The sequence below is a fragment of the Pseudopipra pipra genome, chromosome 1 (genome assembly GCF_036250125.1).
Source record: "Pseudopipra pipra isolate bDixPip1 chromosome 1, bDixPip1.hap1, whole genome shotgun sequence".
Taxonomy (NCBI): Eukaryota; Metazoa; Chordata; class Aves; order Passeriformes; family Pipridae; genus Pseudopipra; species Pseudopipra pipra.
In genome coordinates, this window is record NC_087549.1 from 144,961,143 (window position 1) to 144,977,761 (window position 16,619).

The 16,619-nt window shown below is 36.5% G+C and overlaps 1 protein-coding gene across 2 annotated transcripts in view; it reads right to left on the bottom strand.

Annotated features, from left to right (window-relative positions):
- Positions 1-16,619, bottom strand: part of WDR37 (WD repeat domain 37) — a 44,154-nt gene that overhangs the window by 22,826 nt on the left and 4,709 nt on the right. The window contains exons 2-8 of one of the 2 annotated variants that reach the window (XM_064637641.1): positions 16,008-16,039; positions 11,973-12,150; positions 8,481-8,577; positions 6,781-6,876; positions 6,554-6,618; positions 2,705-2,840; positions 1,339-1,410 (exon numbers count right to left, since the gene is read on the bottom strand). In XM_064637641.1, coding sequence (XP_064493711.1) covers positions 1,339-1,410; positions 2,705-2,840; positions 6,554-6,618; positions 6,781-6,876; positions 8,481-8,577; positions 11,973-12,110 — 604 coding nt within the window. In that variant the 5' untranslated portion in view covers positions 12,111-12,150; positions 16,008-16,039. The remainder of the gene's footprint in view (positions 1-1,338; positions 1,411-2,704; positions 2,841-6,553; positions 6,619-6,780; positions 6,877-8,480; positions 8,578-11,972; positions 12,151-16,007; positions 16,040-16,619) is intronic. The other variant, XM_064637650.1, reaches the window with a different exon arrangement.

The window sequence follows — 16,619 nt, forward strand, 5'->3', positions numbered from 1 at the left end:
TGTTGTTGGGAGAGTGTGGTGTAATAAGTCTGAGAAGACACTTCTTAAACTGAACTAATCAATGGTGCATCAACTGCTGGCACCTTTGCATCATTTCAAATCAACTGTCAAACAAGAAAAGTTTTATTAAATGAAAAATATATTATTTCTAATGTAATTTTTATATGTATGTAATTATATAAAATCTCTATACAGCATAATTTATAATTTTTTTGTTTCAACACAATTGTTAAAATACAGGTTAGAACTTACTATTTTCATGGTTATCCAAATAGCAATTTTAAAAGAAAATTATCAGCATGACAGTGCAAGTGATTGAAGTTTTTAAACATGACTTCATAGAAGCTGAAAGTCCATGCAGCAAGGAACCTGAGATATCTGAACAAATTAAAGTGTTGCCAGTTGTTTATCTGCATCTATCTTTGTGCTGTAGGAACTAGAAGACATATAGAGGGAAGAAAAAGTAGAACACATGGCTGAAGCAACTGACCACTCCCTGGAGAACTTAATTCTATTTGTATCCTTGCCACAAGGGTCATGTAATGTGCTATTTAACCAAACATTCCTGGTCAATAACTGCATTTCTCATCTTCAGGGTGCATGACTCTCCCCTCAAAGTGCTCAATTCTCAACAGCAAGTTAAAGCTAAGGAAAACCTCTTCAATTTTGGTCTATAAAATTCTATATTGTAACACACTATGAAAGAGAAGAAGGCTAATCGGGTGCTTGTCAAATTGGACACCAAAATTTAAGATTAACATAAAAAGCACTCATTGCACTGCACCTTTCCACCCAAAGAGGGGTTTAAAAAAAATTTCTGAAATATTCATACTGGGATAAAGGAAGACAAATGCCAATACATAACTAACTGTCTTCAAAACAAGATGACAATTTAATATTATGCAGCAAATTATACGTGGGATCACGTGTTAAACAAAGAAGTGCAAACAGATATTCACGCAGCATCTGTATTTTGTATCCCAAATATGACACATATCCTGCAAGACAGTTAATTTCTGGTTACATAAGATTCTCTTGTTCTGCATATGCATGAGACCTCAATGAGTCCTGACATTTAACTTCTGAGTGTCGTAACTGTGCCTGTAAATTTCTTTATATGGAGTTGTTTATTCATTTAGCATTTGTAGAACTGCCTTAATGTGCCTCTCCAAGAAAGAATCATATTGCAGAACCTTCTCTGTATGAAAATTAGTGGAACTTCACAACTGACTTGTTAACGGTGTTGGCAAACCTGCAAGTGAAACCACAATAAGCATTTCTGTAGTTGTCCAAAACCCACTTTCCCCTCCCAGTCTTCACAACATGCCCTTATCTTACCTGATCCAACATGCCCTACGTACTTGACAAGGCACTTCCCTGTTTCTATGCTCCACAGCAAAGCAGTGTGATCTACAAAAATTAAGAAGTAGTTGTAAATAGTTACAAATATATGTTTTTAATTTTTAATGCTAACAAACAAGTTATCTTCGACTGTATATAAAATATAAAAGCTTCTTATAATTATAACTTAATACATATCTCCCCCAAAAAATAGTGTTGTCCTAATCAGATTGATTTGCAGAAAGTATTGAAAGGCAAATTCTACTTTTGATATTTTTCCTAACTTGGTTATATACTTCTGTATAATGTTCCACCTGTGTATCATGAGATTCAGGAAGCACAGAGAAAGCATTCTGTGGTGAAAAAGGCAGTCACTACAAGCAAGAATTCTATGCACAATCTATTTGCTTCCTGCATGGAAGTCCCAAATGCACACAGGTCACTGCAGAGCACTACAAAAATTTATTTAAAGAGGAAATCACTCCAAATGCCACACCTTTATCCTGCCGCACCCAAAAATATATAAATAATACAAGTATGCAAGTGGGAAGTACTTTAATGCTGAACTGGAGAATGGCTGTTTCCAAGTTAAATCAGGACAAAGACAAAATGTGCCTGTCGGTGGGCACATAAAAATTCTAACAGTTCAGTTACAAAGCCAAGGTTTCTAGTCCATAATATTCAAGTCCCTGTTCCAGCTTCAGAAGACTGTCACTTCAAACTTGAGCAATTATATCTAGTTATGGTTTATTTCCATAAAAATTTTCCAAGACTACACAAGCCTCTAGATTGATTTTTGGACTATAACAGATTTATTGACTTATTCACTAGTACTTGTTCCCCCTCAATGGGAAGGAAGGAGTCTCGTAAAGCAAAAAGGACTGAAAATAAAGATTTTTAGCTGCCCCTCTATCCTGAGGCAAAAGCCAGATGAATGCAAGAATACAAGAATATGCAAACTATGACCAAACCTACAGCTTCTACAGAACAAAGGCTACACAGCATTAGGACAGAAAGCCTACAGGGATCTCTGTATCCAGCCGTGGGGCATTCTGTACTGCACTGGAGACCAGCTCCCATCCCTCCCACTCACACCATCCAACATGCTAGAGCTGACTAAGGAGAGTGTGACCTGCATGGAAGTTAACTGGCACATGCTTTAGAAAGATCAACAAGGAACTTTCTACAAGTTAAATGCATTTCAAGGAAATTCCAATTTTAAGACATTTTCAGCTACAGAACTTTTTTAAAAGGACTCTTTCAGTGTGGAGCTCAGTATTCAAGTATGCTTTGGATCTGTATTTGCTAGAGCTTAGGGACTAAATCAGATTTTTCTACATATTCTAGCAACATAAAATTTTACCAGCAGATGCAGTTCCCAACACCACTGGCTGAGTTTTCGCGACACTGACATCCCAAATACCATCCCTGTGGCCAACATATTCCTTTACCAGTTGACAGATTGCCCTTGATGTTGTAGTTTTAAAACTGGATACAATCTGAAACAGCAGAGAGACCAACATTTTTTTAGCACACTGACCCAAGATAAAGTAATTATCTCACTAATACAAGTAGATATTAACTTATTCATGATTCTTTAATGTTCTGACAGTTCACTTTTGTCAAAAATTTCACCTTTGATGATAGAAGAGTGAGCCTGGATGCAAGCATATACCTTAATTTTTTTTTTCATTTTTAATAATATTCCCCCTTTTTCAGAATGCAAGACAAACTATTCTGTACTATAATAATGCAATGTCATTGGAGAAATGAATTGTACAAGTGCAGAGTGCACCTCCCATTCAGTCTGGGTAAGGACTATAATGAAAAAAAAAAAAAAGACCAAACCCTGCAAAAGACCTTAAAACTTTCTTTGCCTATTCCCAAAGAAGTACATTTGATAACTTAAAGACAGTCCATGCTACCCAGTGTAATGTCTTTGGAAAAAAATACACTTATTACTTAATTCTAGTAAAATCCAGAACACTCACTGCTGTTTTTCTTTAAAACTGCATGAAGCTAATCAAATCAAACATTAACTGAGAGCATATGCCTGTTTATTTGTGTAATAAAACTTATTTTAAAAATATATGTCAAACTCATCTAAACATTTGATAAGCACACTCCCTCCTCAAAGACAAGCTATTAAGAGAAAAGCAGAGAAGACTCATTAAATCCAAATTAGTATGTGCATAAGTAATACCAAATGAAAGGAAGACAAGTCTAGTAAAATGGTAAAACTACAAAGCGCTACAGTACAGGAAGGCTGAAAACACTCAGTATCTACAGAAAGGAACCAAATTTCAGAAATTCTATATTTGCAGATAAAGTGGAATGCAATACTTAGGGGAAACAAACAAACAAACAAACAAACAACAAACTGGAACACTTCCAGAGACAACTGAAACCAAAAGTCGTGAAAGATGACTTAAAAGTAAGAACACCATTACAAATACCCTATTTTTAACCCACAAGTCTTCAATCTCATAACTGTTCTTTGAGAAAAACTACCCGAAAAGCTTTGTTAAACTGGAACAAAAGGACAACTTCCATTTATCAGTGTTTTCCTGGGCATGCAATTATGGGCAGGTATTTATCTGACCAGCTAAATCAAAACCTTTAAATACTTCAACACAAATCACATTAAGACTTATCTACAGCTTAGTAAAAGTTAGGAAGTTAATTAAGTCTACATTTCAGTTACAATAAACCAAGGTTAAAATCCCATTAAGGTTTTGGTATTAAAATAGAAGGTCTTAAGTATGTCATTAGAGCAAATTACTTCAAAAAAGGTTTTTAAAGCTAAAAGAAAATCTGCAAGAGCATTCCAAATCCTGAGCAAGTCAGCTCTCCAATGATGAAATGATAATGCCCTATTTGAATTCCAAATTAACAGCTAATATGCATTCTGGTTTCACAGCAGAAGAAGGAACAGTCATTAAGGAAGCATTAAAAGGAAAATGGGTTAATGATAAAGATTATTAGTTCGGCAACGCTGCAGAATTTCACAAGTTTTGAACAATTCTACAGATGCAACTTTCGCATTGAATATAGTCCTTAAACTAAAGGGACTTATGTATGAGAAGTGGAGCAGCTGAATTAAGTATTAACAGTAAAGGACTAATATAGCATTCAGGTCAAACTCCAAACTTGAAGTTTTCCAGCTCTGAACCCCACACTCAAACTATGCTTGCATTCTGTCTTTCTAATGTGGAGTCAAACCCTCATGCTAAAGTTTTCTAGGAGAAACTATCCCCTACTCATCAACAAGCACAGATTTTCCAGAAGTACTGGACAGGGGTTTCACTGATCATTTAATGTCAAGGACGTAAAATTCCTTTTGGAGTACTAGAAGTTTTGAATGAACATACAGAAGACAAGAGTTCAAGAACACTAAACAACAGTAAATATCCTAATACAGATACTAATTCATCACATACTTTTTCTACACCTTTTTTTTCTTTCTGTTTTTGCTGTTCCTCACTTCACATAGCAGTAACTGGATAAACTAGGCAGGGCCTGGATTACTTCCTGCTTTGTTAACCATACATAAACAATTTTCCAAGTCAGGAAAAGAAATATTTAAATAACATGCAACTTGCTAAAAAAGAGGTCTCTGTACTGCAGGAAATTTTTTAACTAACCTCAGCAGATCTTGGATTATCATACAAAAATAAGTGGGCAACCATATCCTGAGTGTCTTTTACCTTTGTCCTCTTTCTTAAATTCACACAGTTTCATGTGCTTCCTTCTACACAGAGATTTTTTAATAAGGAAACAATTGTTTACTATGTAAACAAGTGAAAACTAAATACAAATTGAAACAATTTGTAAACAAACTGCAAACAAAGTAAAAATGTTTCTTATGCAGACAGGACACACTAGAAATAAGAATGAAAACTTGGTCAACTCAGGACCAGTCCAGCAGCTTACACTGTGACTGATGAATGGAATTTCCTGTGGAACAACACTAAGCAGTAACAACAAAAACTATATAGTCCAAAAAGTTTTATTACTTTCAATTATTGGGTGAAGAAATACCTTCTTTTAAGAATCTTTTTCTTGATTAAAAAGAATCAGAGATCCTGGAATTTAGTTTAGATGGAGCAAGTTACATCATTTCAGTTTATTTTAGGATTCTGCATAAACAGTTGATGCATAAACAGTTGATGCTTTCCTGATGTTTAGCAACTGTCATAGCCAGAGATTGTTAACAAACATAACATCTTGTTAACATCAAAATATGAATTTCACATAAGGGATTCCTGCATCTACAAACAACTGCAGTTAAGTTACAGAATCTTGCCCATTAACACACACAAAAAAAATTGGTTTTAAGAGTACCAAGCACTAATTCTACTCTGTTTCTTCAGAATTTGGACACTACTGGACAACTCTTGCTGCTAAAAGCATCCTTTGATATGAGTTTTGGCAATATAATATTCAGACTCTTAACTAAGGGATGAAAAGTATTCCAGTATGGAAATTTCACATGAAGGACTCAAATTAAGAATGTTTACCTCAGCATTTCCCAAAGAAAATGAACAGATTGTTTTAGTCCTAGTATTTTTTACCAATATTAAAGCAGTCAAGGATCAGCCTTCTCATAAGAATAAGCAAATAGTGAAAGTTCTTTGTAGAAAAAAACTAAATTCTTTATAGGTTGGCAATGAGAAAAATGTAATTGTGTGCAATTATACAAAACAAGTGGTTTGTGAAACTTAAGTCTCTTCTAATTTCCCCCGGGGCAAAAAACAACCAAACCAAAAAAACACACACACAAAAAAAATCCAATCCCCTATATGGTAGCAGTATAAAGGATGGACTGAAGAGAAAAGTTGTGATCCACTACCCCAGTGAGTTTGGAGCACAGTCCATTTTGGGAAACAGCATTGTTCAGTCAATACCCACTGAAGTATTTATTTTAGTTCTCTTTACAAAACAGTAATCCCACATACACACTTATGCACACTCTCTCCCCTCCAACATTCCTTCTTGAAAAGAGGCAAGCAATTATTGTAAAAATGCCATATAATATCGTTGAAGTAATGGGTATGAATGAACCCAAGATAAAGATATGGTTCCTTACGAGGCAGGTTTACTTACACACCAGCACTACTCAGCTTAAAGAAACCACAATTTACAACTTAAAGACAGTCATGTTAGTCTCACAAGTACACACTGATGAGTAGAGATTTAATTTGTCTCATACCTTGCTAGTAGATGCCTTGTAAGTTGTCTTTAATTTCTGAGAAAGCTGACTGGTACTATGACTGGCTGTTGAGACAAATAAATTCAAAGGCAGATATTTCAAATACAGCATTAGCTTGTTTAAGTAACTGGTATTAATTCCCTTCAATAACATTTTAAGTCTTGGCCAGCAAAGTACAAAAAGTGAAGTTTAAAACAGTGGTTTAGGATTCTTTGTGGCTCTCTTACCTTTTGTTTTCAGCTGTCCTTTGCTCAGTTCAGCTCCATCAATTGTCTGTCCTTCACCTGCTAAACGCTCATTCAGTGTATCGATCTCTCTACGCACTAACAGAACCAAAAATTCACATTATTACTAAAATTTGAGTATCATTAACAACATCATTAACATACTATTTAAGAATTGTTATGGTTAGTAAGTAATCTATTTTATGATAAGGAAAGGAAAAGAGATCAACTGCGATTTTATAAAAGCAGGTCTCACCAAGACAAACCAAGACCCATGCTGAACTTTCCAGAGATCAACCTTGACCCAGATTCCAAGGAAAGTATGGGTGGCTTCTAATTACTCTCACTAATAAATGAGGCTAAGGATTAACAAAACAGCTTCTGTGAAATGCATGGCACATCTGTATTGAATTAAATCCAACAGAAGAAAACTTGCAGCATCATAAATATTTCAGCCACAGAATGAGTATTCCTTTCTCCACAAAGGTTTTATTCATCACCAAATAGCATCCCCCCGAACGCCTGTCCACTGTTAGTTGAACAAAAAATAACAGATTGAATATGAGAAGAGAAAATTTTAGAAATTGTCAGAGGGGTATAAAAAGATCACAAAGGCCAGGAGTGAATTAGAACTGTGAGGCAGAGAAAGAAGATGAAGAAACAGAAATGGAATAGAAAAAAAATAATCATACTCTGGGGGCTACAAATCCACCACTTGTTTTCTGACAAGCATTTCTGAAAGTTGGGCAAGGAAACCCTACTTTTCTTGCTACCAGGCAACTTCTCAGCAGGGGGCTGAGAACTCAATTGTGCAGATTGCCACTAAAAAATGTGTACTTTTGATAATAGCCTTTAACCAACACAATCTCAGGTTTTAAGAGAATAAAAAACCAGCACATTTTGAAAAAGCAGGCAAGAATGGTCTTTTTTCTTTTTTTAACACAAGTGTTTGGTTTAACTGTGGGAACAGATTAGGTGTGGAAAAAAAAATTGACTTGGAGCCAAATCAGACAGATTCCACAATTCAGAAGCCAAGCTATGCAACACAGTTTCCAAAATCCAGCAAGGGAAATTGAGCAGAGGCTTTACTGTATTACTGTACAGGCTTGTGTTACTTAAATTTGGATCCTCTTACATCACCCTGGATCACCTACATTATCAGACAACTGCACTGTCATTAAACAAATAACACCTGGAGTTTTTATCTGAGTGCTCGACTTCAAAACTCATGAACAGCTGCAGGAGCTGGTTATGCAATGTATAAGCAGGATGATACAAACCCACCCCAGTATACACTTTTTCCAGCAAGTCGCCTTTCCAATTTTATTTACTAATATATCACATCATTAACCTGTAAGCATAGAACAAAGCCACAAACTTCAAAGGCAATGGAGTTTCTGCCACGTTAACATGGTGTCCACCAGAGCCTACAATGACAAGGAGAGAGACCCTTTGCTGGCTTTGCCCAAGAGTCAAGAGGGATGACACACATCAGTTCTCTCTGCTTGTGCCAAGGACTAAGAAAGCGATTTTTCTGAAAAGGTACAAACTCCATCTTCAGCTACAAGTTCAAAACAATTCTTAAACTCCCCACAGAAAAGCAACGCTAATTGCACTATAATACACAAGGTAAAGCTTTAATTAGTGCTACTATGTCTTAAATCCAAACAATCCATAAGTTGCCAGAAAAAATAGATACTCACATTCCAAATTTTCAATATACAGGTTTTCAAATTCCCGTTCTATTTGCCCAAAAAGTTCAAGGAGTGTATTCCGGACAGAAGATGGCAGCTTAGAATCCTAGGAGGCAAAATATTGGGGTTTATAATTTTCTTTACAGATATTTTATATAAATTGCTCTTCAATCTTAAACTGATTTTAACAGTTCTCTCCATGTCCCAGCAAGAAATTAGAACTACTGCTAGAGTAGAATACAAAACAAAAATCTCTGTGCATCATAGGATTATTCAGTTTACATATTTTTTTCTCTTTCAAGGGACAGAATTCAAATCACCCATAGGTTTTGGGGATTTTTACCTAGAGAAAAATTACAAAACCAAGATACATGTACATTTCATTTAAAAAAATAAAAGGTGGAAGAAAAGATTCAATATACTGTCAATATACTGTGTTTCCAGTTCAAGAAGAAAAAATACCTTTGATTAGCAAAGTAATTCAGAAGTTGACTATGCAGTAAGTTAGGAAGTTGTCAACACAACACACCAAAGCTTGAGACAAACTAACCTTTCAAATGCATTTTTAACATTTACCTACTTTTGTCCCTAACCATAGCCAAGTGTGAAGAAAACTGCAATTTCTAATCCTTCCCTCTCCAGATATTACTCAAGCATCTCTTCTTCACAGAAAGTATTTTGAAGCACATTCACAGAACAGGGCTTATTTGTTTTCTTCAGCATAACAGCACAGCAATTCCAAGGTACAAAAAACAAGTACATAATAAAAACTAAAAAAAACCCAGGATTTAGATGATCTGAGCTCACCATGTAAAAAAATTCTACTAAACCTGTTCTATTCTTCATTTGCCTGTAGATCATAATACAGAAGTTATCTTACTGCACTTATTATTTACCCAGGTACCCAGCTATAAGCTTGTTTCAGGCTTTACCGAGCCTCACCCTGACAGTGAAAAAGCTCAATTTCTCCTTTGTAGCAATCTAACCCATTATCTCCAAATTAAGTAAGACAACAGCTTTTTACTGGACAAACCTGTAAATAATACAGCTGTATTCAAAAACCAAGAAATACATATGTAAGGAAGTAAGTTAAAGAATTTAAAAGTGAATTTAATATGGCATTATATATTATCAATATATCAATGGTCATCTATCAAATATGCAGGGAATGTGCCCATCTACTTGCTAGAGAGCAAAAGTATGTAATTTCGAACTCTTGAAATCATCAGCTATGAGCAAAAAAAAGAAAACTGAGTCAGTTTCTGCCACAGCCCAAACTACTCTTTTAAGTCCAGAAGTCCAGAAGAAGCATTACTAGAATGGGAGTACCAGTGTTGGCAGAGGAAATCATCCAATTTCAAGAGAGCTTCATGATTCAATGCAAGCTCAAGGATGATTATAGTTTGTTTTGTTCTTCAATGTTCCAGCAATTCCAAATCAAATGGAATTGGTTCCAATCCTGTGTGAGTGAATTGGAACGCGTGCGCATTCCAGTCACCAGAGAGCGGCAGTGGACCCTCTGGAATTCCATCCCGCCCATACCTTTCTCCATAGCCCAGGTAACTGTCCTCAGGAACAGCCAGAAAGGCCTTTCATGATCCCGATTTTATAAGTTATTTCTGAACAGAAACCACTAACAGCCATGGCACAGAAGACACTTGCTTTGTGCACAATTCAGTTTTACACCAGTTTTGCAGCTGGTTTAAGCCGTGGCACTGGGCTGAAAGAAGTGGTACCATGCTCCTTATGCCCCCCAGGTCATTCCTTTCTGCATCTTCATCTGCCTCGCCCTTGAGAGGGTACTTTTGTTCACACATTTATAGACAATGAGAATAAAAAACATACCCAAATTAAAACCAACTTGAAACAAAATTGTTTAAATACTAAAGAAATGAAACGCTATTAAGAGAAACACTTAAGTTAGAGGAATTGTTTCTAATTCAACAACCCAATAATTTCATACATCAAGGTTATGAAAGAAACTAACTTATCCTACAACTTTGGAAACCAAAAAGGAGATGTAGAAAAGGTTTTCAGTCCTATTCTCAAAATCTGAAAGCATAAGCAAATCTAAACTTGTAATGAAATAACCAGCATAGTCAAATGCATCCACTTCCTTTATTCTCTTTAAAGTTGGCATTATTTAAATTAGCTTATTAAAATAGCATATAATAATGTTATCTGTTTATCTGCAAAAGCACTTAGCTAGATCTCATGCAGTTTACAGCTCCACTGTGAAGGGTCATTAATACTCTACTTGTTAGAATCTGCCACTGGCTGTTCAAGGTCAATGAAATTAAAGATGGCAGATAAAACATTTAAAACATTTATGTATCACTTAGAGTTTGCTAAGAAATACTAAAATAGCTTAAAATTTTAGTGTACTAGGCAGAAGCGACAGCATGTCTTGACCTCTCAGCTGCCATTCATTCCTTTCCTGAAGTAAGGTTGCCATAGGTCCCAAATGCATAAACAGTTTTCTATCCAAGTACTTGCATTCTCAAACCTCCATATGACTGGAAGTAACAACTTGGGCTCTGTTAGTTCCCAGAAAAATAATGCTATGATTTACTGAATAATAGATTCAACTAAAAAGAGTCACTGAGAAGACACTCCATTTTCCCTTCAGAGGATCTGCAGACTCCAGAGTGAGATTTCTCACAGCAAACACTATTAGTGTTTTAAACCATCTCTCTGATAGAGTTTTGCATCATCTTTACCAGGCCCACATTAACATTGTGTAGTTAACTTGACAATAAATAGTCTTCAAAGGGGTACTTGCTTATCTTTGCCATCACTGTTTCACACCCTTCTGGCAGAAGCCTTACCTAATCTCAGAATTGTTAGGTGGAACATTCCAAGTCCAGACTGCACCCACTACATAGACTGACGTGATTAAGAGAAGCTACAGAAGGCAGTGGGTGCTGTTCTTTCCCTTGAGTTTAATACACAGAAGAGCACACCTTCATTTGAGACAAATAAAAAATAAATAAAGAAAAAGCCCTACCCAAACAAAAACCTGAGTTAGCTCACACCTCTGTCAAGCAGGCAGTGTTTGTTTGCTTTATGGAAAGGAATGCAGAACAGCATTCCAAATAATATTTTTCCTATTAGAGTCGCCATAAGAATTATTTTGGTTTATTCATATTATTCCAAATTCAAACTTAGGAAATCAAGAAACAATCTTGAACCTTTTTGGGGGAGCGCAGAAGGTTGCAGTGAAGTAAACAGGCTGTTTCTTTGTATTGCTTTATGGTTTTATGTATTCATGGAAGAATACACACAAGCCCATAAAAAGGTTCACTCTCAACATAACCTGAAACACCATCAACATCCACACCAATGGTCTCCGAACACAGCGAGCACTTATAAGCAACAAAATCTGCTGTTCCTGCAGCTTTACTGGACCTATTTAATTACTTAAGTTTGTTTATTTTCTCCCCACACATTAAAGAAAACACACATTAAAGTTACAGAGTTGCCCAAGCAGCATCACCTTACCTGCCCTTCCAACATGTCTCTCTGCAGTCCTGCCCGTTCCTGCTCAGAACTGTTGGTTCTCCGGATGGAAAGACTGTGTGATTTACGTTTTTGCTTTGCTTGGCGAGCAGATGCACAACTTCCACTTTCTATTGGCATTACTTCAAAAAAACAGCTTCGCAGAGGCTCCTATGATAAACTAAGGACAAGTATTACACATCACAAAGTGCTCTGCCAAACCAACCACAGTTCAAATTTTTTGTTCTCAAAATAGAAATATTTAGTTCTACTAAACTTTTGAGTTGTTTGGGTTGTCATCAAAAATAAGAGATCCCTCTTACTTACATTTATTCTTCAAACAACATTAAGTTCAAAACCATATGCAGACTCATAAATACAGTGGAATCACTTCTGCATTGCTTATTCGTTAGCTAACAAAACTCCACAAAAGGAAAAAAAATTCCACTTCCTTGCTCATTTTGGAGAACACCAGCAGAGAGAGCCCCAAAATGCTTCCAGGAAACAATCAATATGCATACTAGAGTTCACTGAAATGCATGCAAAATTAAAACCCAGCTGGAAAATGAAAGCAAATAGACATGGTAATTTAGGGACACTGTCAGGTTAAAAATGTATTATTCGACATTAAGTGTTACTATACAGAATTTAGCAGACGTCCTTGTTTACTTATAAGCAAAAATTCATTTTCATTATGGAAGTTCTGAAAACCACTTTCTGCCATTTTTGGCAGCTCTCGGTTTCACTTTCTTGATAGTGAAAGTGCCCACGAACTTACAAGAACAGTGAAAGTGCACCTGACTTAAAAGGCTGCTGTTGATGTGGCTCATTTTTGTCATCTTGTTAAAGCCAAATATATGCATTTTATTATCCCTAAAAACATCTGACAGTATCACCAATCAGTATTACCATGCATGATCTACTGCTGTCCCCTGTTTAAGAAAAATCAAATTATGTTTCATTTATTGCATAAACGTGGAGAATATGTTCTTTATTGTCAAAATCTTATTTTTTACAAACATTTAATTACAGAATTTTTTTTAATTTAAACCTGACATTCAACAGAAATTAATTTTTGTTTCATGAGGTACCAGTTGTTAAACATTCCAAATGTTTTAGGATTGATTACTCAAAATTTTTCAATCATGCAAACTGAGAACAAAATAAAAATTCATTCTCCAGCATAAATGATTTCTGAAACAATAATTACAACTTAAAATAGGTGCAACAGCCTGCAGAGAAATAGGAGAGCAGAGTTGGCAAAGCTAACAAGGCAACTGAGCTTCCCTTCAAATAAGTTGATCAGAGAAAATTTAAACCAAACCCAGGGCCAGTTCCAGTTTAAGATCCACCAACACGCTAGGAATGAGCACCATCACTATTAACAAGACCAGGCATTAACCAGTTTGGGGTTTTGACATGGTATTTTCTGCTTTTTAACAGATCATAAAGCCAAGGAAAAGCATACCTTACTAAAAAGACAGTATGCACCACGAATAAAAACAGCTTGAAATCTCCTTTGGGTTGTACATCACAAAATGAAAATGCATGAAGATATAAAAATTTATATTAAGATGTATGCAGATATAGAAATTTATATCAAAATGAGACTAGATTTAGTTAAGGTTTTGATGCCCATCCATCCTCATTAAAAAGCTTGATATTTTAATTAGCTTTTGGAACACCTGAATTACAGGAACCTGACACTAATTCCACGGTGAATCTAAAATAAAATTCAGGTTGCACCAGTGACCTGTACTGCACTAAAATGATTTTGTTCCTTTCCTCTGGACTCTGCACAGTTCTCCACTGCACCTAATCCCATCAGAGTTTTTTATGTGTGATTAATCAGTAGTAACTAATTAGCTTTATTCACAAATTAAAGAATAATAGAAAGAACTACCATCGGGCAGTTTCTTATTTGCCTAGATTTCTTTATTCACTGTGGCTAGACTCCTCTATTGTAGAAAGATAGGACCAAAGTTAAAAAAGCTCACCCCATAAACATTTACTGCCAATTTTCTGGGCTTCACTAACTATCTTCCTGTTCATGGACATATGGTCAAGAATTAGGAACAGGTTTTCAGTGCTCATCACATTTCTATTTCTTTTCAAAATAGGATCAGATCCCAAACACGTGTATATTCTCCCCTCTTCCACCCTCCTTCCTATCTGCCTTGGGAACCTCTTTTTCAAGAGCTTTCAGTTATCATTTTCTGCAATGTTCAAGATTACTTTTTAAGGCCTAAAGCACTAAATTCTGCATGCACACGCAGACATTTGTTAAGAGTTTTATATCTATACATACACATAACTACACATAATCCCATAAACCCATTAATAGCATTTTACTTAGGATCTGGGGGGGAAAAAAAGCCTATTTCTAATCCCTGCCAGATACGGCTCCTGAACTGCAATTATACATAGAGATGTTCATGTGAGTTATGCCTTACCAGGGATTGTTTTAACTATGTTAGTTTCCACTTGCCCTCTCTATCAAGCTACTCCATTTTGAAGGATTTTATCAAGAAATACCCTTTTCTGGATTGCTTCATAAAATCATAAAATTATTTGGGTTGGAAGAGACCTTTAAAGGCCATCCAGTCCAACTCCTCTGCAATAAGCAGGGACATCTCCATTGGCATCAGGTTGCTCAACCTGATCTGGAATGTTTCCAGGGATGGGGCATCCATCACCTCTCTGGGCAACCTGTGCCCATGTTTTACCACTCTCACCATAAAACATTCTTCCTTATATTTAATGTAAATCTACCTCCTTTTAAGTAGATTTACCATCACCCCTTATTTTATCGCTACAGGCCCTGGTAACAAGTCTCTCTCCATCTTTCTTAGAAGCTCCCTTTAAGTATTGAAAGACTCCAATAAGGTCTCCCCAGCAAATCCTCTTTTCCAGGCTACAAAATCCAACCCTCTTGGCTTTTCTTCACAGGAAAGGTATTCCAGCCCCCTGGTAATTTTTGTGGCTCTCCTCTGGACCAGTTCTAACAGATCCACATCTTTCCTGTACCATTGCCTAGGACTGGCTTTCTGGGCTGCAAGCCCACATTGCTGCCTCATGTCCCATTTTTCATGCCCCCATATCCCCAGGTCCCTCTCTGCTGGACTGTTCTCTACCCATTCACCCTCCAGCCTACACTGATATTGGGGATTGCCCCAGTCCAAGGTGCAGGACCTTGCTCTTGGTCCTGTTGAACTTCATGACGCTCGCACAGCCCACTCCTCAAGCCTGTCATGGTCCCTCCGGCTGGTGTCCCTTCCCTCAAGGAATGAACTATGCCACTCAACATCAGCACGTACAGATTTGGCAGCTATACATTTTAGCACACAGAATTTAAAGGGACACAGTCAAATGCACAAGATTACATCTTCACATAGTGAAATTCTCACATTAACTACACAACAGTTTCTACTTTCACAGCTCGTGAGCAAACAGAACATTTTAGGCAGGACACACCTCCATCACTGTCTCTGTTTGGTAGCAGCACTTCACCTGCAGCCAGTGTCACTGCCAGGGACTGCCCTCTCCTCATGCACCAGCACGACACATCCCTCATGCACCGTTCTGGAGAGAGCAAGCATGCACGCTGTTCCCAGGCTCGGCAGGAGGGTGCACACAGCCACAGCAAAGCTGAAACCAAAGAGGCCACAAGCATGTGCATACAGAGGATGGGAAGGAGACACCAAGGGGACCAGCTTCACTACCTTTAATATAGTCCTGAATTCCACCAAATAGCCTTACAAACTTTAGGTAAGGGAGCAATAATTAAGGGTTTTTAGAGCCAGGATGTAAAGTAAGTTTAAAAAAAGTGACAGTGTCCCTTTAAATGTTAACTTCACTTTGACAATTTCGGAACTATTTTGACTCTAATTGTAACAGTCAGAAGCTATAGGTTTTTCAAGAGTAGATTTCACAAAACAGATCCTTGGCAATATGATGCTAAAAAAAAAATAAGGTGCTCATTTCTAGCAATTACCTGATTCCCCTTATTATGTAAGGTTTTCAAACAATGAAAATTACCTGTCCAGAATATCAGTGTCATGTTACATATCCTATGAAAACCATATTAAATATTGATTAGTAAAACAGTCAGTAGTATACAAACCAGTCACAGTCTTTCAATTTCTTTAAACTTTTGTAGTTAGAACAGCCAGACGACAGGAAAGGGGGGCAAGGGAAAACATCAGCTCAAGTCTAAGCACCAAATCTCAATCAAACAAAATAAGAAAAAAGTGCTTCAAAACAACTCATTGTATATTATTAGTCAGATGTAGTTAATCATGACTTTTAAGTGTTCCAAATGGGTCCTGCGAAGAAAATTTCACTAAATTCACTTTCCTTTTCTACTTAGTAATACTACAAATAGGATGGAAAAATCATCAAGAATTGTTGGAATCTTCTTTCCTGAATCAAACGAAGCTGAATTCACAAAAGCGAAAAATTAGCAATCAAGAGTAAAAAAAGCTGAACAAAAGTACTTTCTGAGAAATAAAAAGGGGAGGGAGGGAGTGTTCACTATTGCTAAACTATATTCATTAAGGGTGGCAGTTCACAAGTACTATATTATTAAAAAGTGAGCTTATGAGACATTTTGAGCTATTCTGCTCAATCATTTTGGAAAATGCTACGTTT